The sequence below is a fragment of the Culex pipiens genome, chromosome 2 (assembly GCF_016801865.2).
Source record: "Culex pipiens pallens isolate TS chromosome 2, TS_CPP_V2, whole genome shotgun sequence".
NCBI classification, from domain to species: domain Eukaryota; kingdom Metazoa; phylum Arthropoda; class Insecta; order Diptera; family Culicidae; genus Culex; species Culex pipiens.
Window position 1 is genome coordinate 37,637,964 of NC_068938.1, and position 26,235 is coordinate 37,664,198.

The following is a 26,235-nucleotide window of genomic DNA, read 5'->3' on the forward strand; positions in this document are numbered from 1 at the left end:
CAGTTTTTCTATCATTCGAAACTTCTTTCTACAGAATGTTTTTATTTGAAAATTAAATCCTTCGAGACCATTTTTAACTTTCTTCAAATAGAGGTATTCTTTTGTGCCTATAAGACCGTTGCAAATATTTTTCAAAGTTTATGTTGCCCCCCACCCCCCCCTTGAATTAAAAAAATGTAAATATTACAAAATTTATATCTTGACAAGGGTTTTTTTTTTATCGATTCGGTGTCTTCGGCAAAGTCAAACTGGAAAATTTTTTGGAAGATTTTCACTTTTTTTGTAGTTTGAAAATAAATACTTCATAAATGAAATGCATCCCCGTAAAAACAATTTCGAAAAGCTGAGAAAATTAAAAAAAAAATCCTTGATTGGGCTGCTGGTTGCTGAGATACAGCCTCTTAGAGCTTGAAACTAGTGAAAAAATAGTTTTTTTGCAATTCCGTCGTGAAACTACTTACTTTTCCTGTCATTCTTGAACGACGAAATAGCCTACTTTACTGTGCCAAAAATAACAGAATCGAATAGAAACACTTTTCAAAACAAATGCTGAAAAGTTCTACTTTTCAGCACTCAAATGGGTGCTGAAAAGTTGAACTTTTCAGCACTTGTTTCGAAAAGTAACACTTTTAAACATTTTATTGATTTAAACGATTTATTGACAAAATACATGAAAATTTGACATAAAATTTCACTCAGTGTGTGTTTCTTGGAATTGCAAAAAATGTTGTATGGAACTCGTTGCAAAACTTGTTTTTTTCAGCATTCTTCGTATTTATCCAACTCGGTGAACCTCGTTGGACGACTCGTGCTGAAAAAATCCTCTTTTTGCAACTTGTTGCATAAACTACTATTTCAGTGTCATGAAAAAATTGGGCTATTATTATATTTTTGAACTCGCGATACTTAGAAAAATATTCGTTTGATTTTCAATGTTAAAAAATGAACCTCAATGAAATTTGCTGCTCTTAAAAAAAATCAAAATGTTACAAACTACTAAACATTCGAATAGGTATGTCAATAATAAGTGTTTTTTGTTCTTCCAAAAGGTGTTTTTCTGGCTAATAAATTTTCAAAGTTATTTTTATTGAAAAGGGCTGATGATTTCACAAAAGTATTATTTTTTAACATTGAAAACCCAGCCAATATATTTGGGTAATTCTCTACCAACTCACACGAAATCGGGAAAAGTTGCCCCGACCCCTCTTCGATTTGCGTGAAACTTTGTTTTAAGGGGTAACTTTTGTCCCTGATCACGAATCCGAGGTCCGTTTTTTGACATCTCGTGACGGAGAGGCGGTACGACCCCTTCTATTTTTGAACATGCGAAAAAAGAAGTGTTTTTCAATAATTTGCAGCCTGAAACGGTGAAGAGGTAGAAATTTGGTGTCAAAGGGACATTTATGTAAAATTGTACGCCCGATTTGATGGCATACTCAGAATTCCGAAAAACGTATTTTCATCGAAAAAAAACACTAACAAAGTTTTAAAAACTCGGCCATTTCCCGTTACTCGACTGCAAAAATTTTTGGAACATGTCATTTTATGGGAAATTTAATGTACTTTTCGAATCTACGTTGACCAAAAATTGTATTTTTTCAATCCAGAAAAAAATCATTTATTTATTTAATTAACTTTGCAGGGTTATTTTTTAGAGTGTAACAATGTTGTACAAAGTTGTAGAGCAGACAATTACAAAAATATATTGATTGATATATAAACATAAGGGGTTTGCTTACCAACATCACGATTTATCGCGATTCTACGAAAAAAGTTTTGAAAAAGTTACTTTTTGCGTTTCTTTTTGTTTCATCGTCCGTGTCTGTCGTGGGTGACCATGAACAGCCATGCGACGACCAACATTTAGTGGTAACAGGTTTTTTTTTCGGAATTCTGAGTACGCCATCAAATCGGGCGTACTATTTTACATAAAAGTCCTATTGGCAACAAATTTCTACCTCCTCACCGTTTCAGGCTGCAAATTATTGAAAAACACCTCTTTTTTCGCATGTTCAAAAATGGAAGGGGTCGTACCGCCCCACCGTCACGAGATATCAAAAAACGGACCTCGGATTCGTGACAAAGTTTCACGCAAATCGAAGAGGGGTCGGAGCAACTGCTGTGCGAGTTGGCGGAGAATTACCCATTTGCAACATATTGGAAAATTGAATCGCGAATTGAAAAATTAAAGCTAATTAGATAACACTGAGTAAACTTCGCCTTATCCACTGAGCTTCTATCGGATGGTGAAGTAAAACGTCGGTCCCGGTTTCTCCTGTCTCGTCAGAGGCGCTGGAGCAGAAATCCCACGTTAGAGGAAGGCCATGCCCCGGGGGGCCTAGTGCCAATAGTTTCGTTTCGTTTCGTTTCGAGTAAACTTCATTTTTTTTACAAAATAAACCGAAAGATACCAAATCGATAAGAAAATCCCATCTCAAAAAACGGCTTTTTGAACGTTTTCATAGCACTTTTGTATGGAGAAATTAATGATGCAAAATTGCTTATTTTGTATTGCTCTTTAAGGACACATCATGTAACTTTAACAATAATAGTCTTTTTTGGCACAACATCAAAGTTTTTTTTTCGTGAAAATTGCGCAAAAACTCAATTTTCACGCAGTCTACTTTTAATTAAAATTAATGTTAAGTGTGTGTTGCGCAAAAGTGCAAATGAAAACTTGTTGCTTTATTTTCATTTAGAGCAGAGCGCATATTTTAACATGAATTTCAACTTTACCATCGTGTTCCTGTGAAAACTTTATACAAGATTCACTTTTCATCATAATGTTTTCGTTTAAGTTTAAGAGATATTGAATTAGAAGGTTCGGTTTTAACAATTACCTAAAAATACCGTCAAGACTTGATTATCCGAAGCCTCGATTACTATTTGAAATGCAATTATTCGATGTCTTCGGCTAATCTCATCTTGTTTGTATTATACTGCTATTGAAAATTTCCTTTAAATTCATTTAGCTTTTAAGTACTTTTAAAATCTGCTACAATCCACATCCACTTGTCTCTTACCCCCCTTTCATTTTCCTGAAAGTCGTTCCACGGGACACGACCACGAGAGGAACGAAATAAACTCAGAAAATAAAAAAAATCCAAATGAAAAGCGCGTCTCGAGCGTGTGGGTGGATGTGTGCGCGTGTGCCCGCTATGTGTGGATCGGACGCCGTGAAGGAAAACCCGAGGGACAATTGCCAAATGGGCCCCGACGACTGGTGGCCCGTGGCCAACCCTCAAACCGTTTCGTTTGCACGAGGAGCAGTGGGAGTGGGACGTTCTGTTGATCTCCGCGTTGATCGCGGTTCTAGTTGTCCGCGTCTCAGTGCAGATCTTTGAACCTGCCCAGCTAGACGTTGTAGCGTTTCGATGAGTCAACATCAAAACCAAACAAGTGGTTTCCTCTGCGGCCGTTGAAAACATTGTGTCCCCTTCGGTGTCGTCTTGAGTAGCCCAGGTGCAACGGATCTCTTGGAGGTTGTTGTTGGTGTAGCAAAGTTATGATAAACACGGCTTCTCCTTTGAGTGATTGATTTGAAAAGTTAAGAAAGGGGGGAGATTAAGGAAGTCTTCGGACCTACTTCTTGTGAAATGTGATATTTTTCTCAAATTTCTGGTGTGTTTATAACGCGGCTCTGTCTAATTATCTCAAAGCGAGCTGAAGAAGAGCTGTGAACCTGAAGATGCGGAAGACGCGGAAAATTATTGGCCACGGCGGCTGAACTGAACTCTGTGGACTGCCAACGGCGAAGAAGATCACTCGAAGACCGTGACTTGAGTCAAGAGTCTCGTGCTATTCAGCCAAGAAGACGACACGCCGGTGACGATCGTACGGCAAGGTTTGATGAATTTTTCGGGGAAACTATTTTTAGGCAAGTTTGATTGTGCGGTATAGAGAAGAACCTTAAGTTAATTCATTAAATGACGGTGCGGAAATAATTTATGGCGGATAAAAAGGTGCATTAGTGTGTTGTAGAGAGTAGGGTGAGTAAATTAAAATTCGTGCCGTGAAAAGTGAGAAACCGTGAGCGTGAAGAACTTGTGGGTCGTAATGTTTAGAGTGGCGACTTGAGTGAAAAAAAAGTGAAGAGAACTACTACCAGGAGTGGGGCGTCGAACGAAATTTGATTGGTCAAGGAGCTGTGGTGGACGGCGTCCGTCGGTGGCGTCGGTGATGGACAGGACGTGCTACGGCAAGTGGGACCCCGGAGCGAGGCAACCGTACCGGTGTACGCTGCGGGAGCGCGGAATTGCGCCAGGATGTGAGTTTGCGAAAAATAAAACGAGGGGAAATTTTCCGTGATTTCATGGTACTAACACTATTTGTTGTGGCGTCTAAAAATATCTTTATCAATATATCACAAATCGATGTAAAACGTGTTGTAGTGCGGGTTTATCTTAGTAAAAACATAAAAGCTAAATGCCAAGTTACGTCCACTTACTGGATATGGATAGTCCAGTCCAGAGAGTTTCAATATTTTAGACCATTTTATTGTTGAAATAAACATACAAAAAATTTTTTTTTTTAAAGAATGTCAACTTTTGAGAGCTAAGGCTTGGTGGGCTTGATCAAAAATTTTAAGTTTAGCATATTTTCCTTGATATTTTTCCAAAAAAATAAAATACTTCCCAATCCACATATGGAGCCTAACATTTCAAAAGGGCACAACACTTTTGTAAACAATAGTGCATTCCTTTCACTCGAATGACAGTCTGCATAAGGTGTGAGAGGGATAAACTCTTGTTTACAAAAGTGTTGTGCCCTAATGAAATGGAAAGCAAGATTTATTCAAAAACATCTGATCAGTTTTAAACCTTTATTTCAAAAAAAAGTAACCAAGATATCCATCATCACGTTGTAGGTATGTAGGAGAACTATGTACACTAAAAAAAGATGCACGGATATTTTTTTTTGCTGAATTTAAGATAACTTTTTGTCACTAAATGTATATTTAAAATAAACTTTTTTATGTTTTTTTTTGGGATGGCAAATTCAGAATTGGCAAAAAAAAACTTAAACCAAAGCTATATTTTTTTAAATTGTGATTTTATAAAATCTAAAAACGTTGAAAAAAAATCTTTTTTTTTTTGTAAAATCTAATTTGCGATCAAAAAGTACTTTAGTGAATTTCGTATAAAGCGCACCGTATTAAAGTTATATCCATTTTTCAATTAAAAAAGTACCCATGAAAAATATATTTTCGAAGAGCTGAGAAAATTTTCTACATTTTGTTTTTTAAGCTTTTTTGCGTTAAGAGAAAAAAATGAATAATGATACTTTTCGATACTAGTGCTGAAAAGTTTAACTTTTCAGCACCTATTTCAGTGTTTAAAGTTGAACTTTTCAGCACTGGTATTGAAAATTATTAATTTCCCTATCTATTATTTTTTTCAAGTGAAAAGTAGGCCGTTTCGTCGCTCGAGATTGACAGGAAAAGTAAGTAGTGTCACGACGGAATTGCAGAAATCAATTTTTAGTGACAAAAAGCAAAAAAAAATCCTAATCTATTTTTTTCGGTGTAGTCCTCCAACGTACCTACGAAATTTTCCGAAGACGATTTTTTATGATATGGACTACTCAGCAAGAAAAGTAATAATCCAGCTGCGTTTAAAAGGCCTGGGTGTAAAATTAATTTTGCATTATTTTATGAAATTCCGTGTAATATTACACCCTGAAACATGTAGCCCACCAGTATGGGAAACCAACTTGACCGAAATGTCAAGTTCACATATGCGTTTATCCTTTCATCGGTCTGATGGCCGAGTGGGCTAAGGCGTCATTCCTTACTGTTGGTGCTGGGTTTGAATCCCGTCGGTTGCAACTTTTTTTGTGTTAGCAAAAAATGTACATGCAGTGTGTAATAGGGGAAATATGCCCATTTTAAGCCTAATAAGCGGTCGTGTTTGAATGATGCTGGATAATCTGGATTGTTCCTTGAAATTCACTAAAATCAAGTACACCAACGAGTAGATCAACTTTTCGTGAACATTTCTGTTTATTTTCACTTTTATTAAAAGTTATGCTATTCCTTTTACAAGCATTTAAAAAAAAATATTTCAAAAATGCATTCTAATCAGTCGAGTGGATTGGGCCACGCCCATTTTTCTATTTTCAGCTTAGTTTTTTTTCTTCCAGCGCTCTTTTGGGTCTGCTTAGTGCTGGCAAAATTGATTAAATTTTAAGCGAACACTCACGAAAAGTAGCATTTATAGCGAAAATTTCCTGGCAGCACTTGCTCACTCCAACAGGCGCTGCACCAGCATGTTGGTGGTGTTGGTGGCCACCCTTTGTTCTTTATTTGCCTTCGCTCCTCGCTCGGTTTTCTTCAGCCTTCGATTAGAATCGATATTCAAAATTGAAACGTCAAAAGACTTAGCGCGTTTGTTTTTTGTTGGTGCTTGCTAATTATTTACATTTTTCGGGATTATTTTTCAAGTGAGTGACTAAGTAATGGTCAAAAGAACATGTTGCCGGTAATTGGAAGCAATTTTATATCTTAAGCGCTTTGAAATCGTTAGCGCAAGTGAAAAGATATTGATGGCGACTTTCGTTAAGCAGTTATCCTCTGATTTTGCGTGTGGATGTGTGTGCCATCAAAATGATGAGAAATGGTCTCGCAAAATAGAAATTATGATCAAAAGTGCATTAAATTTGATCTTTTTGGTCAGTAAGTGGCATAAATTTGCGTGCTTACTCGAGGCAGTGCTGTTGCTGGTAAGTTTATAGCCTGAAAAGTATTTTTGGAGTTTTAATTGAGCATCAAACTCTCCATATGACGAAGATAGGTGTTTGATTAGAAAGGGTATATTTCCCCTATTAAGTGTTTATTTTGACGAAGGTGATGTGCATGCTTTTGCATGCGATTTTATTATCGGATTTTTGCTGTATAACTAAACTGATGATGCAAAATGGCTTCTTTGTGCATACGGTAGGCACCCAAAAAGTTTCACCCAGTTAAAAAAATACAAAAATTAACATGTGATAAAACGCTCATTTCGTAGAGAATTGCTTTCATTCGACGATAAACTCAAAATGCAAACAATAAAACGATTTGTTCAACCCTCTAAGACCCAATTTCGCCTCTAGACGGGTTTCGATAAAAACAAATTTACAAAAAATCTATTTCTTTACACTTTTTTTAGATAATTTTAAGTTGGATTATTCTACTTGTTTCAACTTGCAAAAAAAAAGTCTGAGAGCAACTTGGGCCATGTTTTAGTTAACATACTTGTTGCGTCAAAATAAGTTTGCAGTAAATTTTTGATGTCCCAGATTATGCTTTGACGCAGTTTGACGCAAAATAAAACATCATGATTTAAGTTTATATAGAAAAATATTACAAATAACCTCAGACAGTCGAAAAAGTGAAGGGATATTCATGAAAAAGATCAAATAGGCAAAAGATAATAATTGGAGGTTGTAGAATAAATATGACAAAACTAATTAACCAACAAGAACAAATAAAAACTAAAAAATTGAACAAGATAAGTTTCAAATTATGAGGAAATATAAAACTAGAGAAGTAATGTTTTTCGAACAACAAAAGTTGCTCGAAATGATCTATTTGAACACAAGGAAAATAGGGAAGTTGAGGGATAACCTTAAATAGTCTTAATCATGAAAACGGAATATTTTTCTTATTTTTTCATGATTTAAATTCATTAAAGACGCCCATTCGATTAGAAAATTGTTTCTCATTAATTTTACATATTCAAATACGCATTTTTTGTTAATATTATATGGAGATTTGTATGGGTTTCTGTTTTGCTAATTCATTTAATTTTACTTGAATATCTTTTTTAAAATTTAGTAAGGTATCGTATTTTGGAAAAATCTAATTTAAAATTTGCGAAGAGTTAATTCGAATCGATCGAACAAACTGATCGAACTGCAGTCAAGTATCGATCATCAGAATCGAATGTGAAGCATTTCACATTCATCGATTCGTCCACTTATACCCAATTGGTGCTAGTGCTTACCAACAGATAGCGTTACTGCGTTCGACTTCACACAGCAAACGAAGCTTTTTTTTAAACAGCTTCATTCAACTCGCGATCCAGTTTATCACCTTCTTTCTTTACGATTCGAAACCTTAATCGTAATCTCGTGTGGGCATTCCACCGTCGATCTAAATTTGGAATTGTGTTTAACCCTTTGATTCGCCAACTATGCATATCAGAGAGGTGCGAAATGGCGATCGTGGGTCGTAAGGTTACTTCCTACAATTGTTTTTCTAAACGATTATTTGCTTCCTTCCTGCGCGATTGGTGCTGGTATTGACACCTACTCTAAGCTAAATACCAAACTTGTTTATCCAAGCCGGCAAGCCGTTAATGGTTTATTGATAGTCTTTTCGTCTCTACACGGGATGACATCATGGTGTATGGAACTGCTGCGAAATGCAAATAACGCCCCGTCCGTTGATTCGTCATAATCGAGTCGATTGGTGGTATTTCTTGCAAGACGCAAGAACAAACCATTCGATTGTACTGTAGTGTGCGCGTGAGTGTACTTGATCTTCGCGAAATGATTGTGCTTTCTCTCTCTCTATCGTGAAGAGGAATCCCAGGTCTAAAAAAAAGTATGCTTGCATTGAAACCGACTCCAGTTAGTCATTTCTTGATGTCGCCTCTCCGAATTTCTCTCTTTCTCACAATTGTGCTTGCTTATAAACATTTGTGTTTGAATAAACATTTACCTCACGACCTTACTCACATTGCTTCGCGTGGTTTTTTTTTACTTTTCCGGAACGGTACGTTGGTTGTAGGATTTGTTTACAATAGTTAATTTTGAAATAAGTATTGACGAATAAAGCCTAATTTCTGACTTGGAATAAATTAAAAAGTATCACAAAATGTTTGAGGCATGTACCAATTCGAGCAAAACTATGTAAACGGGCCAAAGCCGAAGTGTAAACAAACAGTTTGTCCTACTTACGTCAGTGGATATTTACATTAGGAACGAGCAGGACAGACTCTTTGTTTACACTGCGGCTTTGGCCAATTTACATTGTTTTGCTTGAATTATTAATTGCCACATATCATAATTCATGAAAACATTTTTACTTAAATTTTACCGACTTTTGTGGTCTCCATGATCACTATTTGTTGAAGTGTTAATTATTAGTAGTCAAAATTGTAAAAGAGTTTTTGGAAATGCATGCAACGAAAAATCAAAATTACACGTTTTTTTAAAGAAATAATGTTATAATGAGAATTTGATGACCATGAGATTCGATTTAAATTCAAGTTTTTTCATAAACAACTCAAACATTTAAGCACCGTGCTTTTACGATGAATTGCAACCAAATACAGCACGCGAATCACTTAGGGTAGGGTAGTCATCAATGAGACACTTTTGGTTTTCAACTTTCAACGATTTTTCTAATTTTTTCATCAGCATGTCTTAATGAGCTTTTAGTTGCATTATCTTTCTTTTAATGTGTTCTATCATTGACCAATATATGAGATCGATCCGACATCTACAGCCAGAGTTATTCGACTGTCTCATTGTAGACGCACTTGGCAGGAACAATGAGACAGCTGGGGAACAATGAGACACTTTACGAAAATCAACATTTTTCTAGCAAAACATCATGTTTTTGTATTGTTCCATTGCAGGTGACTTCCCTTGTACATTTTTGAGCAATTTTGCCAACATGAAACTTTTAATAACAAAAGTTACACTAAAAAGTATTTAAATTTTGTAAAATCCATATATTAATACCAAATAACTTTGTATTTTTGGTTAAATGAAGTTTAAACTCTATAAATATGCCAAAAATCACTTTTAATTTATGTTTTGAAAGATTTCCATCGATTTTGAAAAGTTTATTGAAGAAAAATCAAAGTGTCTCATTGTTACCCATGGGCTGAAATGAGTGGGGAACAATGAGACAGTCCTGGGTTCTGGGTGTATTCTAAATTTTGGCCAAATCTAATGAAAGGACATTGTAGCCCAACTTAATCCCAATGGAATGTCGAAAGAAATTTGAAAATATATTAGTTTTGGTGTAAATGGCAGCCTACGAGCGAAAAAGTATTTTTTGTTCATGATTTACTTTTACACCCCAGAATCAAACATTTATGAATTACTTTTCAAGGGAGCGTCCATAACCAAAGCCACTTATATGGCAGACGTGTATCCAGTAGACACACCTTTCCCCCAAATATGAGCCTGATTGGTTGAAACTACGACTTGTGAGAGCCATTTTATCATTGTTCCCCGTGTCTCATTGATGACTACTCTACCCTACACTGAAAAGCCGTCTCAGTCCGGTCTTGCCCATCGTATCTTCAGTTCAAGTAAAACCGCGAATCCCAAGAAATCTCGCCCGTTCTCAAATCCGACAGTAAGTTAATCGATTTGGAACACCGCATTCGAATCGCCGTGAAAATACGCCACTGTCGATCAGGTTCGGTCGTGGGAGTCCCTCGCGAGAGCCGGAGTTGTGTAGGAATTTTTTTTCGGTCTCGCGATCACGTCAGACCGTAGACTAACCAGTAAGTCATATGCTAAACTCCACGCGATCGTCAGTTGTGCTTAGGCCGCTTCGTGCTTCGTGATTGTTTACTGGTGTCGTTCAATATCGCGGGCGATTCGCGACCGGTTCGGTAGCAAATGTTTGGAAAAGTGCTATTTTTACGGTGAAAATCTGCGCTTCCGGAAGTTTGGCCAAGTCGACGGAGTCCGGACACGTGTGAAACATTGGTTCGCGTAGGCTGTCGTCGTCCCGTGGGTTGATCTGGTCGTCAAATTGAGCAAAATCAGTTTGACAGTGAATCTGAAGTTCCAGGATCACCGGAATCCGCATTCAACGAGAGTTAACCAATACCAAAACAGAGCGGAACCATGTCTGGTAAGAATTTGTTCCCCTACCCCCGCAGATTGATTCAGCCGAAAATTCCGATCCAGATTCCGGCCGATTTGTCATGGCGAAGACGCGGTTCTCTCCCCGCATGACGTCATCGTGAGCATTCATTCGGTGGTGGTGATCGCGGCAAGGTGATTTGCGTGTAAACACAAATGATTCTTTTAGTGGTGTTGGTGTGGTGTGCTTGAGGTTTGTTTATGTTGCACGCGATCTTCACAGTCTGGGGCAAGTCAGCAGGTTTTTTTTTAAATCGCCTTCTTCTTTCTCCTGTGAATTGGATTCGCCCAGAAGCACGGAGAAGTCAGGAATCGAAGATATTAAATTTGAATTATTATCAAATTTTGATTGAAAGTACACGCAGGCCTATGAAAAGAAAGACTGTTTTGAAGGGCGGGATACGGTGTGGAACGGAATGTTTATTTTTAGAGTTTATCATCCATAACATTTTGTTATTGGCATTGGAAAAGGGATGGACCGCTCTCAGCATTATATGAGTGGGGAAAACCGAACCGCTGGGACCACTTGATTTGGTAGTCGAGATGGAACTTTTGATGCTATGAAATATTTTCAACGAAATAGGCAATCATATGATTTTATGATTAAAATTGATCATAAAAAATCTTCAACATTTAATTTAATGTTCACTTTAGTGTTATTTCTAAATATGAGAATTAGTTAAATTTGGTGTATAATGTTATGCTATTGTCAACTAAGGACTCGTTAATGTGTATTGAGCTATTAACAATAATTAAATTTCCGAATACATAGGTCGAAAAATTTAGTGTGCCGAAAATGAATATATGTATTCCCTCTTGATGATTACCAATAATTGTTTTGTCAAGATTTAATTTTTGGGTAGCAAGAGTAGTGTTGCCATTCTCATTCAAAATTATTGTTTTTGTATAATTTCAGAAAACATGACCAACATAAAATTTCACCTTATTTTTGGAATTAAATTGGAATCGATTTTATTCCTTTTTTTCTTCTTTTTCAATAGGGCTAATGGTTGCCCAGCCCATGTCTGATTTTTTTTCTGTTGCTTCAGAAAAAAATGGAATTACTTTGTCTAAGAAGCTTTGAAGATTGGACGTCTGGTTGGTGTGATACAGTCACATATGTGAAATAAACAGGAAAAACGAGTTTTTTTGCACAGTAAAAAATGTGTAAGCCTCTTTTATGATGACTGAAAGAGTGGCAATATATCGCTTTAATAGCACTCAACTTTCAAATGACAATATTTCAGCAACTTTTGATCTGATTTTTTAAATATAACTTTCGTGAAATTTTCTGTTCTTTCTAATAAAATATTATCATTTTTTAATCAAGACAAACAAATGATAAGGCAACCCTTTCAACAAGTCAGTGTAGGTTTGAAATTTTTGAAGCAGACATTCTCGTAAGTTACTCTTTTGGCAATAAAAGTCGTAGTTGCCGAGATATCGGCATTCAAAAGTTTAGGTCTATTTGGACGATAACAAAATGACTAATTTTTCCCGTTTATTTCCCTTTTTTGTGCTTATTGGATTTTTTTAATTTATAAAATATTTTCATACTTGAAGGGTGATCATGAGCAATATTCTATTGAAAAAGCTAAACAAAAACTGCATATCTAAATTAAATTTTCAAAAGGTCATATCTGCATAGGAAACCCATGATGGATAGGTTGTTTGGAAAATTTAATCTAGATATAATAAATTTACTAAAATAATTTATAAAACATAAAAATTCAGGTGAATTTACCATGAAAGCTTTAGGTGTACTTTAGGAACATTTGTGCAATTACTTTTCGATGCTAAAATTTATGTTTTATCTAAAAATCAGCTAAAATGTTGTTTCTGGCCCATGTTTTTTTTTAAATTAAATAAATATATTTCGAAATGGCAGCACTGCCAATCAAATTATGTTGTTGCTAGGCCGTATCTCAAAAGTTTAATTTTTTGATCCTTCAAAACATATCTAGAAATAAATAAATCATGAATAATGTTTTTGCAAAAGTCGGATTGTTGTTGTAAAAAGTAGAATAAAAATGGGTAAATTTGTTTTAGAGTCGACGAGTAAATTTGTATGGATGAACCAATGATACAGAATGGCCTCGTTAGTCATAGTGAAGGACTCTGCAAAGTTTCGGCAAAATGTAAAAATACAAACTTTAATCGATGGTTGTAACTCTGGAAAATAGCTGCATATTTGTAAAATAAAAAAAAAATACTCTGTTCAAATATAAATTTTTTACACAACGTTTTAGATTTTCAAGCACGTTTTTTTGAGAAATTTTTGTTTTTTTTTACATGGTTTTAAAAACATGATAACTGTTTTTTTTTATGATTTATGCTTAAGTAAATGAGGATTTAAGTTCAAAATAAAATTTGTTCAAATAAATTGTGAATGAAAATGTTTCATAATCCACAGGTTTTTTTTTTTTGAAAATTTTATTACATTGTAATTTTTGAGTTCTTCAATTAGTTCTTCAAATTGTGTTTATTGAGAATATTTATTTTTACTTTAAGTATTTTTGCATTTTTATAAACAAACGGTTAAGTGGGTTTGATATTGTGAACATTGTTAAAAAAGTGTAGTTTTTTTCGCTCCAAAATCGGATCCAGTGATTTATATAATTAAATTAAATTGTATCAAAAAAGAATGAAATTCCATCACAACTTTCACACCATCTGCTAAATCCATCCTACAGCAACTTGTTGCTGCCTCTAGAACCTAGTGTGTTCAACATTTCTTCAACACTGCCAGCGACCAGCACCCATCCGGTCCAGCTGTTTACGAGCTTAATCGGCCCGCGTTGACAGTTTACTAGCACCGGGTGCCAAAACATGGTCCGTCTTTCCGTCACCAGAGCGCACTGCAGTAGCAGATGCAAGTGTTTTGTAAAGCCGTTTTCATCAACAGCCTGAGCGCAGCGTGGAGTTGTTTAGAAGAAGCTTTGATGTATTTTTTTCGTTGCCTACCTGTTTCAGCTTCTGTTTCCACCTACGGCGAGTTCTGCCATAAAGTTCCATTCTAGATTGGGGTGGGGGTGATCGCAACTGGTGACGCAATTTCAACTTTGCCTTAGTCGGCTGGACCTGTTTCATCGGGAAGAATATGGTGGTAATTTATCGTCTATGGTGTCTCCAAATTTGTTCCTCGCCGAATGCAAATCTAATAAATTTTCGGAATGGTGCATATCTGTTAGATTATTTTAATTTATTGAAGTTTTGTGCTTATTTCGTGTTTTTTTTTTGGGAGAACGATTATGGAGAGCCGTCCAAATTTTTAAGAAGTTCTGAATAACTTAAGATTAGATTACGGAACTGTGGAGTTTCCTAATGTGAAGAGTCTCAACTTCGCCTGATGAATGACCTGCGAAGATAAAAGTGTTACAAATTCCGTACAGCGGTTCGTCGTACCGGGTCTGATTTATGGTAAGGGTGACATGAATTTCTCTTCGCTGTGTAACATTTCCTAACACGAGGCATTCCAAAAGAAGTGCTCCGTGATTGACAAACACCAGTATAACCCACGTTGATGGGCATCTGTCCAAGTCGGTCACGAAGATCTGGCGAGGGTAGATTTCCCCAGTCCATAAACGGTGCGCAGTTCACTTTCTATATGTTGATTCAAAAGCATCAAACGTGGACATGCTCTCGGATGCCGTGTGCGAAGATCTGGATCAAGGCCTTGAACTTCCGTTTCGGGCCAGCCAGCCAGAGCGTATCAGTAATGATGAAGAGCACAAAAAGTGCAGCGCAAAAACGGAGTGAAAATGACGCTCCAAACATAAATCATCTCCGTCGTCGTCGACGAGGCTGTTGACGATCTCCTTCGCGGAAAAACATGTGTATTCGTTGCATCGTCGAAGAATGAAACCAACTCGTCGGTATTAATGTGCTAAGTTGTAGGCATGCACTTGTTTCATTCACAAAAAGAGGATCGCGCAGAGTCGCGGTGTCTGCTTGTATGGAATTTCATTAATTAACCCGTTAGCCACTACAGAAACTACATTCTAGAGTGTTTGAAGTTGTGAAACAAATTAAATTAAAATTTCTGCACCCTTTCTTGGCAGCTTGTTCTAACCCACCATATGGAAAGCTCATTTGTTTATACAGTCGACTCTCTGGTTGTCAATATCCAAGGGACCATCGAGGAAGAGAATCATCAGTTTACAGAACGATGCAAAATGAAGACTCGATTGAAAATATTTTTTTCTTGTTACCCAGCTATGGGAGAGAATCATGGCAACGTCCATCAAACAAAAACAACCTAATGTCAAACACCCTTCAAAGCTTCGTTTCGCCAAGAAAAATGTCTATGCAAGCCATGAGAAAGTGAAATTATTGACAACCGGAAGAGATTTTCAAAGCAAACAGAATCCAAGGGATCGTCGAGGAAGAGATCCTTCAAGCAAGGGAAAATATCGAGGAATGAAGTTAATTGAAGTATGCAGATTGAAGGGACTGAAGAATTCATCGATAGATGGAGAATTATTGATATCGAGAAGATCGACAGCCAGAGAGTCGACTGTAATTAGAATCAAATTAAACAAAATCCTGTTTGTCCGCGGTCATCCCATTAGCGTACCGTTCTGTTTTTGGTTTCTTTCTAATTAATTCGAATTTGCCGGCTGTATCAACAGTTTCTGCAGAAATATATGTTTCTAAATGATGACTGTTTTTTTTCCTTGCTCGCTTTGATATTTGATTTTGCGGGTTTCACCTAACGACGATGACGACGATCTTTGAGTAAACCTGATCTGTTCGTTGTCGATGTCGGCGGTGAATCGTACATGGTAGACCGACTAAAACGGTGGAGCTGTATGCGACTGTACTGTTGTGGCAAAGGGTTGTATTTTATATTTTTTATTAGCATAATATATGATTAGTTGGAAATAGATCCCTTATGTTATGTAACAGGTCAAAGGGCCATATAAAATTATCATTAGCAATTCTTCAACACTGAAAAACAAACTGAAGTAAAAAATTTGGTTTCGCCCCGTTCAAAAGTTAATACGGAATTGTCCTCATCAATAGCTACAACTTTGCCGAAAATAACAAATCGATCAGGAAATTCTTTCAAAAGTTATAGATTTTCGAATACTAACGTACCATTTTTATAATAGCTACCAAAATTGTATGCAGACTTGTATGTGAGAACTAATGACACAGAATGGCTTATTTGGTCCCCACAAAATTTGCGTCAAATAATATAAAAAATAAAAATAGTCAAAATCGGCTGATTTCGTAGCGAATTGCTCACATACAAATAGAGCCTAACATTTCAAATGGAGAATTTCTCTACGTAATCGGTCTTTTTTCTTTAATTTTAATTTTTGTATTTTTTAATCCGGCTGAAACTTTTTTGATGCCCAAAGAAGTCATTTTGCATCATTAGTTCGTTCATATAATTTCATATGAATACAAATTTCGCAGCTGAGCAACTCTCTACGAAATCGGCCGATTTCGACCATTTTTATTTTTTGTATTTTTTGATTTGACTTAACCCTCTACTGCCCAAATTTTTTTTTCGAAAATTTTTATTTTTCCCGTGTTTAGGAGGTCATTTTGAGCAACTTTTGTTCTACGAAAAACTTCACTTCTTTTGTTTTATATTTTTCTTGTTATATTTTTAGTATTTTAATTTTCATTTATCTTGTTTAGTTTATGTTTGTTTTTGGTAGTATTTGGCCTTTTCTACCACCTCCTATCATTACATTTTGCCTATCTAATTTTTTCATGTTTTTACAGTCACTTTTTCAATTTTTTACTTATTTTTCACTTTTTCTGCAGAATGGCACCATTATCATTTATATTGTGAACAAATGCGTAGAGGCATAGTCTGGGACACTACAAAAATTACTGCATACTTATGTTTACTTAAAATATAGGAAATGTTAGTAAAAAACACAGCCAAAGTTTACCCCTAAAAAAAATGATATTTTTAAAAACATTGGCAAAGCCACATAAAACAAGCAAAACTTTCAACCCTAAAATTTTCTAAAATTTCAAGAGTTCTGCTTTCCAATGCACTTTAAAGATTAAAAATTGGTTGAAAAATGGATTTTTGGCGATTTTTCAGATCGAAGCCCGTCTAAAGGCGGGGTTAGGTTGTAGAGGGTTAAACTTTGTGGGGGTCTTCCCTATGACCAAATAAGCTATTTGGCTTCACTGGTTCACCCATACAAGTCTCCGTACAATTTTGGCTGCTGTCCATACAAAAATGGTATGTAAATATTCAAACAGCTGTAACTTTTGAGTGAATTTTCTGATCAATTTAGTGTCTTCGGCAAAGTTGTAGGTATTGTTGAGGACTTTTGAAAAAAATAGGTAAACGGAAAAAAAAATTGAAGATTGTGACCGTGATTTTTGGAAAAAATCGAAGTTTCATGCAAAAACAAGTTTGACATTATTTTTTAATGCAAAATTGAATTTGCAATCGATAATTACTTTACAGATTTTTTGATAAAGGGCTCCGTTTTCAAGATATAGCCACCGAAAGTTTGATTTTAGCGAAATATTTGCAGTTTTTCAATTTTTAAAAATAGTGACCATAAGTGACTATTTTTAAAAATATTTTTTTTGAGAAGTTCAGAAAATTTTCTATAAAATTGTCTAAGAGACATTAAAGAATGGACCTCGGGTTGCTGAGATAGAGTCGCTTTAAGAAAAAGAAACACGAAAATTAAAGTTTTCTTAATCTCACCAAAATAACCCACCATTATCTAATGACGATATCTCAGCAACTAATGGTCCGATTATCAATGTTAAAACATGAAAAACAAAAATTAGTGCTTATGTTTGTCCACTTTTGAGAAAAATATTTTTGAAAAGCTGAGAAAATTCTTTATATTTTGCATTTTGAACTTTGATGATACGACCCTTAATTGTTGAGATATTGCAATGCAAAGGTTAAAAAACAGGAAAATTGATGTTTTCTAAGTCTCACCCAAACAACCCACAATTTTCTAATGTCGATATCTCAGCAACTTGTAGTTCGATTTACAATGTTAAAATATGAAACATCAGAGATCCGGCCTAAAAAAGTGTATAAATAACACTTAAGTGGTTATAACTTTTGATAGGGTTGTCAGATGTGTAACGTTTTAGACTCATTGGAAAAGGTCTTTTGATTACCTGTACAAAGACAGGTCGCATGGTAGATCCGGACAACGTTTTCATCAAAATATTTGAGATCCGGCCTCCGAAATGTGCATAAATAACACTTAAGTGCTTAAAACTTTTAATAGGATTGTCAGATCTTCATCGGGCTCGTTGGAAAGGTCTTTTAATTACCTTTTTATGTATAGCATGACGGATTTTCTTACAAAAACCACCCTTTTTACAATCTTCCGAACTTTATTCAAAATCGTTTTTTTAGCATAACTTTTGAAGTACTTTACTAAACTTCATAATATTAACTAGGGTCTTGTGGGGCCCCAAGACGGATCGAATGAGACCAAAACGGTCGAAATCGGTTCAGCCAATCCGGAGATAATCGTGTGCATATTTTTCGGTGCACGGACTCACATCCAGACACACGCACAGACATTTTTTCAGAATTTGATTCTGAGTCGATAGGTATACGTGAAGGTGGGTCTACGAGGTCTAATAAAGAAGTTCATTTTTCAAGTGATTTTATAGCCTTTCCTCATTGAGGTGAGGAAAGCAAAAAGTGAAGTTAAAAATCACAAAAAAAATTTACCGTGTATCCATACGTACAACTTTGCCGAAGACATCTAATCGGTCAAAAAATTTCTTCAAAAGATACAGATTTTTGAATTTTCATACATCATTTTTGTATGGACAGCTGCCAAATTTGTATGGAAAATTATATGGACAAACTAATGATGCAAAATGGTTTCTTTGGGCATACCGAAGGCACCAAAAAAGTTTCAGCCGGATTTAAAAATTTAAAAAAAAAATCGAATGACCGAAATCGCAGAGAATTGCTCAATGGGAATATAACTTTTGTACACTCTTATTTACATCTCTTTATCCCTTTCACTCTTGTTTACAAAAATTGTGTGCCTTAATGACACGGATGGCACGAAATGTGCAATTCTAACGTCTGGTACAATTTAAAACGACTAAAAATTTTCTTTCCAGATTAATAGAAATAAGTTTCACAATTTCATCCCTGATCTTTTCCCTCAACAGCAATCTCCCGCCATCTCTCGCGCTCAGCGTGATCTCCCGACATCCAATCTGTAGATCTGTCACCGATCTCTCTGTTTATGTCGTCCCACTATCACGGGGCACTTTTGACCAATCCTCACTCCTTATACTCCTTCTTCTTGCGGTGCAGTCCATTCCGTTCGGAGTTGCCAATTGACGCGGTCGCGTCTTCTCTAAGACCGCCGCCGTCCGAATTATTCGCGATTTTCGCTCCTCTCGTCGTCGTCGCGACGTCTTTTCTCTCACTGCTGCCAGTCTGTGTGTTCAGTAAAGTTCGCTCGCTCGGCGGTTGCTTACGGGGTCGGTCTACGTTTTAGCACCCAGTTCGGTGGAAACTGCGATCTTTGTCGTGTTTCGTCGCTACAGTTGTCGCAATCGTCCGTTCGGTAACCGCCGTTGACTTGGAACTTACGGAAAATCGCGGGTTTTCACTGGTTTAAAGTTTGGAGGTTTTGCTAGTTTTTCATAAAAATCAGACTTTGGAACTAAGTTGTGACCAAAAAGTTAAAGATCATTTTTGAGTTTCGAAAAAAAACAACATTCAGAAAGCTGTCCTAAGTGACTAAGAAGTGCTTTGCAATAGTGGAAATCTCAGCTGATTTTCTCATTCGAGCTTCCGAAGATTCCAGCGATTTTATCAACAGCACAGATTTGTCTCACAACCATAAAGAAGAGAAAAATAAAATCTCAAAGTGTGCTAAAACGTCAAGATAACGACGACGTAACCGACACATTTGAACTAAGCGCGCGGTGGCGGCGGCGAGATAACAGCAAAATGTGCCGAGTGTGTTTGTGAAGAAAAAAAAAAAGAGTCTAAAATCATAGAGTAAACCCAAAAAAACACAGACAAGTGCAAAGAGTCGATTAATGTAAACGCCAAAACTAATTTTAGAAAACGCGCGCGCGCCTTAAAAACAAAAACAAAACCGTGTGAAAAGTGTGATTTTTTGCTCTTTCTCTCGTTTTTCGCGTTTTCAATTTTTATTTCATGGTTTGTTATTGAGCGACCACCACCGAAAACCTTTTGCGCTCATCTCGACTTTCGACTCTCCAAATTGGTTGCATGTGTGATCTTTGGGTGGGCAAGGGCGAGCAAGAGTTTTGCTACTTTATTTGAGATCAGTTCGGTTTGTGGTTTCGCGGACAGTGGGTTGATGTCGTTAATTTTGAGTATTTTTTTTGTATATAAAAAAGTAAAACAATTTTACTTTCTGCGTCATAATTGTTTACTGTTTTCTTTGCTGAAAAAAAAATTCTTTTGTTTTCATTTAAGATTTAACTGAATAACTCATAAATTCTTTCTAGGTTAGCTTTTTTAGTTCTTTTTTTGTAAACACTGTTTTGTGGTTTACCCTTTGATCTTAATAATATATTTTGTAATCATTATCCTTCTGTTGAAATAAAATTTATGTTCAAACATTTTCAATGTTGAACTCAAAACTGGCTTTGTTAATTTGGATTTTGATTGATCTCTCGATTTGCACCAATCTCTTTAATCAAAGCTACAACAACTTAATCCCGCGCCCGGCATCAATCAGCTGCATCAATAAACAATCATCCGCAAATTGCTCTCTTTGAGCATGTCACGCAATTAGGCACGCGTTTCCCACTGTGAGTGATTTGCGTATGCTCTATTTCTGACTGCACAGTAGAGTTTATAATTTTTAAATGTAAATTTTACTTTCATTATTGTGTGAAGTTACACGTAAAAAAAGGTAAACTTACACATGTTTGAGATAAAACTATACATTTTTCCTGACACAAAATTTTTATTCATTTTTAACATTAAAAAACACCTTAATTTTGTCTACTGTGAGGTGGCAGCCACTAATGGTATACTATAGTTTGTTGTTGTTGTTGTTATTATTGCTGCCGAGTTTGTTGTTGCGACGCTAGCTCGACAGCGGCGACGACACGCGTTGTTTACATTTTCGCGGTTCAATTAGTTTGTTCAATCCACAGCTGCAGCCAACTGGTAGTGCCCAACCTTGAGAATTTGAGAATCTTGCCAGGCGGGGAGATCCCAGTCATTAGAGTGAGATGTGGGGTGGAGTCAATATACTGTATATATACGGTGAACACGTGGCAGAGCATTCACTCAAGTTTTGGCTCAGAAACATACTTTAAAGTAATAAAATTGCGCAATGTAACAATTTGAACTATTCCAAATAACGTAACATGATGATTTTGTAATAATAATGCAATCGATGCTTTCCCACGTGTTCACCGTCTGACATGGGGCGTCGTAATTTTCAGCTAGCCGTCATAGCATACTAAGGACAATGCGTACATTTGAAGGGTGAATCGTTGATTCTGGAGACACCGGACGTCGATCCAATGCGCACCTTGGGGACAGAATGGACAACCCTAATTCCTTCTGGAATTTGTTCATTGGCCCATCCCCTACACACCTGTCTTTATTCCGAGTGAATCCATGTTGTCCCCAGACCTGTAGGAACGATTGAACGAAAAGCATTAAAATCCCATAGTAATTTACATGTAAACTTTGAACCGCTGGGGACAGGCCAATTCTCAACCAAATGGGCTGATATTTGGCATGAGAGTCCCTATGGGTATCCTGTACTAGGGGAACCTCGGTTTGCCTGATTCTGAGAACATTTTTGTTTGGATGAAACACCCTAATATATATAGTCAATATACTTTATACAGTATATTGGGGTGGAGTGGCTCCTTGAGGATTGTTCCTTTTATATTTACCTAAAATTAAAGTATTTTTTAACAATAAAAAACTCAATTCTATTTTGTAATTTTTAATTGTATTTGTACATTGATTCCTTATGTAAAAATAAACAACTTTGCTTAAGTTTCTTCATATAAGTTTCCATCAAATTTGGAGGCTATCCGTTAAGGTGACAAGAAAAAAATATTTTTTTTAGCAAATCGTATGCCTCCTGACTTGATTCTTTAGGTAAAAATAAGTAACTGTGCCAATTTTGAGCCAAGGGACGATTTTTATCGTTGAAGTTTTGTATGGAAAAAAATAGAAAAAAATATGGGAAAAAGTAAAAATTGTAAATTCCGCCAAAAAGTGGCGTTTCTTAAGTAAAATTTTATGATAAACAACTTTGTCGAAGACCGCAAAACGATCCGAGTTATTAACGATTTAAAGAAGACGTTTTTGTATGAAAAGTGTTTTTTCACCAACTTCATCGATAAAAATCGACTCTTAACCGTTAACCGATTTTGCTCAAAATTTTCACAGCAACTTATTTTTCTCAATTTTTCTCAAATCTTCTTTTTCATACGTTCCTTATACAAAAGAAGCCATTTTCTATTATTATTTTTTTCAAACACATTTCTCATGTATGTGAATATTATACAATGTGTATCATGAGAAAGGAATTTCTGATTGATTTGGTGTCTTCGGTTATGTTGTTAATTATAATTCAGACTAAAAAAAGTAATAAGCTGCACTGAAAAATTCCCCGGTTTTTTTTTAAATATTAGTTGAATTCTCTCAAAACGTATTTTTCAATTTGCGTTTTTTATATGTTTACTCGTTACTCGTTGTCGATATTGAAGGGACCGTCGAGAACGGGAGGTATCAAATTATATAACGAACAATCAAAGCATGCTACTTGCTGGTACTGAAAAAAATATTGACATTGGGAGCAATATTGATCTCGAGAAGATTAACAGCCAGAGAGTCGACTGTACATCAAGATTTTAAAATTTGCATTCCATAATGACTCTGCACATTTCTTTTTGTAAATGAGCATCGTTTTTAAGTTATAGGTACTTTAACGGTCATCGACCAGAGCTTTTAAACCCAGATTTTTGTTACAGACGTTTTAGTATCTTCAAAACTACAGCAATAATCGATATAATTTTTTATTCATCCCCTTAACTACTATTTTCATAAACATTTACAACAAAATTTGTCAACTTTTATAATCAAATTATTTCAGGATTGGGGTCGTAAGTTTTAGAAGAAAATAAAAAAAACATCCTTGGTTGCTCTGAACCCTTAAAGCAGTTTTTTTCGAAGAATTTTCAGTTTTGTATTTTTAAATTGCAAAATTTGTTTTTTTGCAAACCTGATTTTTCCTTTTTGGTCCAACGAACATGTTACATTAAAAAAAAACAAACAAAGATAAAACGGAATTCGAAGCCAACAAAAATAAATATTTTAGGAATTTTGACAAAATGGGATTTTCGAATATTCACCTGTCCATTTTTAACAGCTAAAACTATTTTTTCAAAAAAACAAGTAATGGGAAAAGAAGTCTAATGAACAAAAAAAACATTAAATGCATTTGCCTGCGTTTGAAATCTTATTTAGTAAATTTGAGATCGATCAACAATATTTTTTGTGAAATTCCGTTGTGCAGTACTGAGCAGTTCTCTACGGAATCGGTCGTTTTTCTTTAATTTTAATTTTTGTATTTTTTAATCCGGCTGAAACTTTTGTGGTGCCTTCGGTATGCCCAAAGAAGCCATTTTGCATCATTAGTTTGTCAACATAATTTTCCATACAAATTTGGCAGCTGTCCATACAAAATGATAAGTAAAAATTCAAAAATCTGTATCTTTTGAAGGATTTTTTTGATCGATTTGGTGTCTTCGGCAAAGTTGTAGGTATGGATACTACACTGAAAAAAAATGATACACGGTAAAAAAAATTTTGGTGATTATTTATTTAACTTTTTGTCACTAAAACTTGATTTGCAAAAAAACACTATTTTTATTTTTTTGTATTTTTTGATATGTTTTAGAGGACATCAAATGCCAACTTATCAGAAATTTCCAGAATGGGCAAAAAATCTTTGACCGAGTTATGATGTTTTGAATCAATACAGATTTTTTCAAAAATTCGAAATATTGGTCGCAAAAATTTTTCAACTTAATTTTTCGATGTAAAATCGAATTTGCAATCAAAAAGTACTCTAGTGAATTTTTGATGAAGTGCACCGTTTTCAAGTTATAACCATTTTTAGGTAACTTTTTTGAAAATAGTCGTAGTTTTCATTTTTAAAAATTAGTGCCCATGTTTGCCCACCTTTGAAAAAAATAATTTTGAAAAGCTGAGAAAATTCTCTATATTTTGCTTATTCGGACTTTGTTGATACGACCCTTAGTTGCTAAGATATTGCCATGCAAAGGTTTAAAAACAGGAAAATTGATGTTTTCTAAGTCTCACCCAAACAACCCACCAGTTTCTAATGTCGATATCTCAGCAACTAATGATCCGATTTACAATGTTAAAATATGAAACATTCGTGAAATTTTCCGACCTTTACGAAAAAAATATTTTCAAAATTTTTCAATCAAGGCTAACATTTTAAAAAGACCAAAAATTCAATATTACGCCCTTTTGATATGTTAGTCTTGATTTAAAATTTTTGAAAATATTTTTTTCGAAAAGATTGGAAAATTTCACGAATGTTTCATATTTTAACATTGAAAATCGGACCATTAGTTGCTGAGATATCGACATTAAAAAATTGTGGGTTGTTTGGGTAAGACTTAGAAAACATCAATTTTCTTGTTTTTAAACCTTTGCATGGCAATATCTCAGCAACTAAGGGTCGTATCAACAAAGTCCAAAAAAGCAAAATATAGAAAATTTTCTCAGCTTTTCAAAATTATTTTTTTCAAAGGTGGGCAAACATGGGCTTTAATTTTTAAAAATGAAAAACTGCGACTATTTTCAAAAAAGTTACCTTAAAATGGTTATAACTTGAAAACGGTGCACTTTATCAAAAATTCACTAAAGTACTTTTTTATTGCAAATTCGATTTTACATCGAAAAATTTTTGCGATCAATATTTCGAATTTTTGAAAAAATCTGTATTGATTCAAAAAATCATAACTCGGTGAAAGATTTTTTGCCCATTCTGAAAATTTCTGAAAAGTTGGCATTTGATGTCCTCTAAAACATATCGAAAAATAAAAAAAAATAAAAATAGTGTTTTTTTGCAAATCAAGTTTTAGTGACAAAAAGTTAAATAAAAAATCACCAAAATTTTTTTCCCATACCTTCAACTTTGCCGAAGACACCAAATCGATCAAAAAATTCCTTCAAAAGATACAGATTTTTGAATTTTCACATATCATTTTTATATGGACAGCTGCCAAATTTGTATGGAAAATTATGTTGACAAACTAATGATGCAAAATGGCTTCTTTGGGCATACCTAAGGCACCAAAAAAGTTTCAGCCGGATTAAAAAATACAGAAATAATCGAATGACCGAAATCTCAGAGAATTGCTCTACTGCATTTTTTTGACTAAAAATGTATTTCACCAATATTTTGATAAAACAAAACATTGCAAAGTATCTGGACAAATGTAAAATGCATTTTAAAACACTTCTTTCATTCAAATGTTAAAACCATGGCTTGTAATTTACATTTTAATATTTTTTTTATTTCTTTGCCCCCCCCCCCATAAACTCAAAAAATATTTGTTGCAACGGCCTTATTTGATTTTGAGCAAATTTGAAAAAAGTACCGTCGATAAGAATTCACAGTTTCTTCCAAATGTTTTGGTTACATTTTCAAGATATTGAAATATTTTAATTACTTTGCGTTAATATGCATAATTGATAAAGTTGATGAAGAAACTTGTTTTTTGGAATTTTTAATTGTATGTTGAATTTAAATTAATCGTTTTTTTAGTAACACGGAAACATTTTTTTAAATGAAGGTAAAACCAGATATCAAGGATTTCTGAAATCTCAACCTTTGTAGCCGCAACAAAATTGGTGATCCATTTTTTTTTTGCATTTTTCTTGAGCGAACCCAAAACTTTTCGAACAAAACCGAGGTCATTCTACTATTGACCACATGCTGTGGTTAAAGTGTTGACGTTTGTATTTACTTTCAAATACAATTAAGTTGTTAAAAATAGTATTTTTCAAAATTGAATTTAATCAAACCTTATTGAAAATTATATTTAGACCACCCTAAACTTCACTAAAAGATTCATCTCCCAACCTAACACGCGTATACTGCGTTTGTAGACCACATCTCACAGACTAATAACCGTGTGTCCGCCGCCTGACCGGACGATGAATTGTTCCCCCAAGCGGCACGGGAAGGTTAATTTTAGATCCGTTTCTAGAACATGTGTGTGTCTTACTACTGTGTTGGGCAGGTCTCGCTTACCTGTCTGAATAATCTTTCGTGTTGGATTGCGAATTTTATTCGATATGATGATTTTTAAACATTT

General features: G+C 35.1%; 1 protein-coding gene across 4 annotated transcripts in view; it reads left to right on the plus strand.

The window, feature by feature from the left end:
* The window catches only part of LOC120412803 (leupaxin), a 108,493-nt gene that overhangs the window by 43,045 nt on the left and 39,213 nt on the right, over positions 1-26,235 (plus strand). The window contains exon 1 of one of the 4 annotated variants that reach the window (XM_039573399.2): positions 3,649-4,267. The exons of 1 other annotated variant lie outside the window; for it this stretch is intronic. In XM_039573399.2, the coding sequence (XP_039429333.1) occupies positions 4,180-4,267 (88 nt within the window). In that variant the 5' untranslated portion in view covers positions 3,649-4,179. Of the gene's footprint in view, positions 1-3,648; positions 4,268-10,398; positions 10,865-26,235 lie in introns of those variants that run through there. 2 more of the 4 variants (XM_039573404.2, XM_039573403.2) reach the window with 2 other exon arrangements.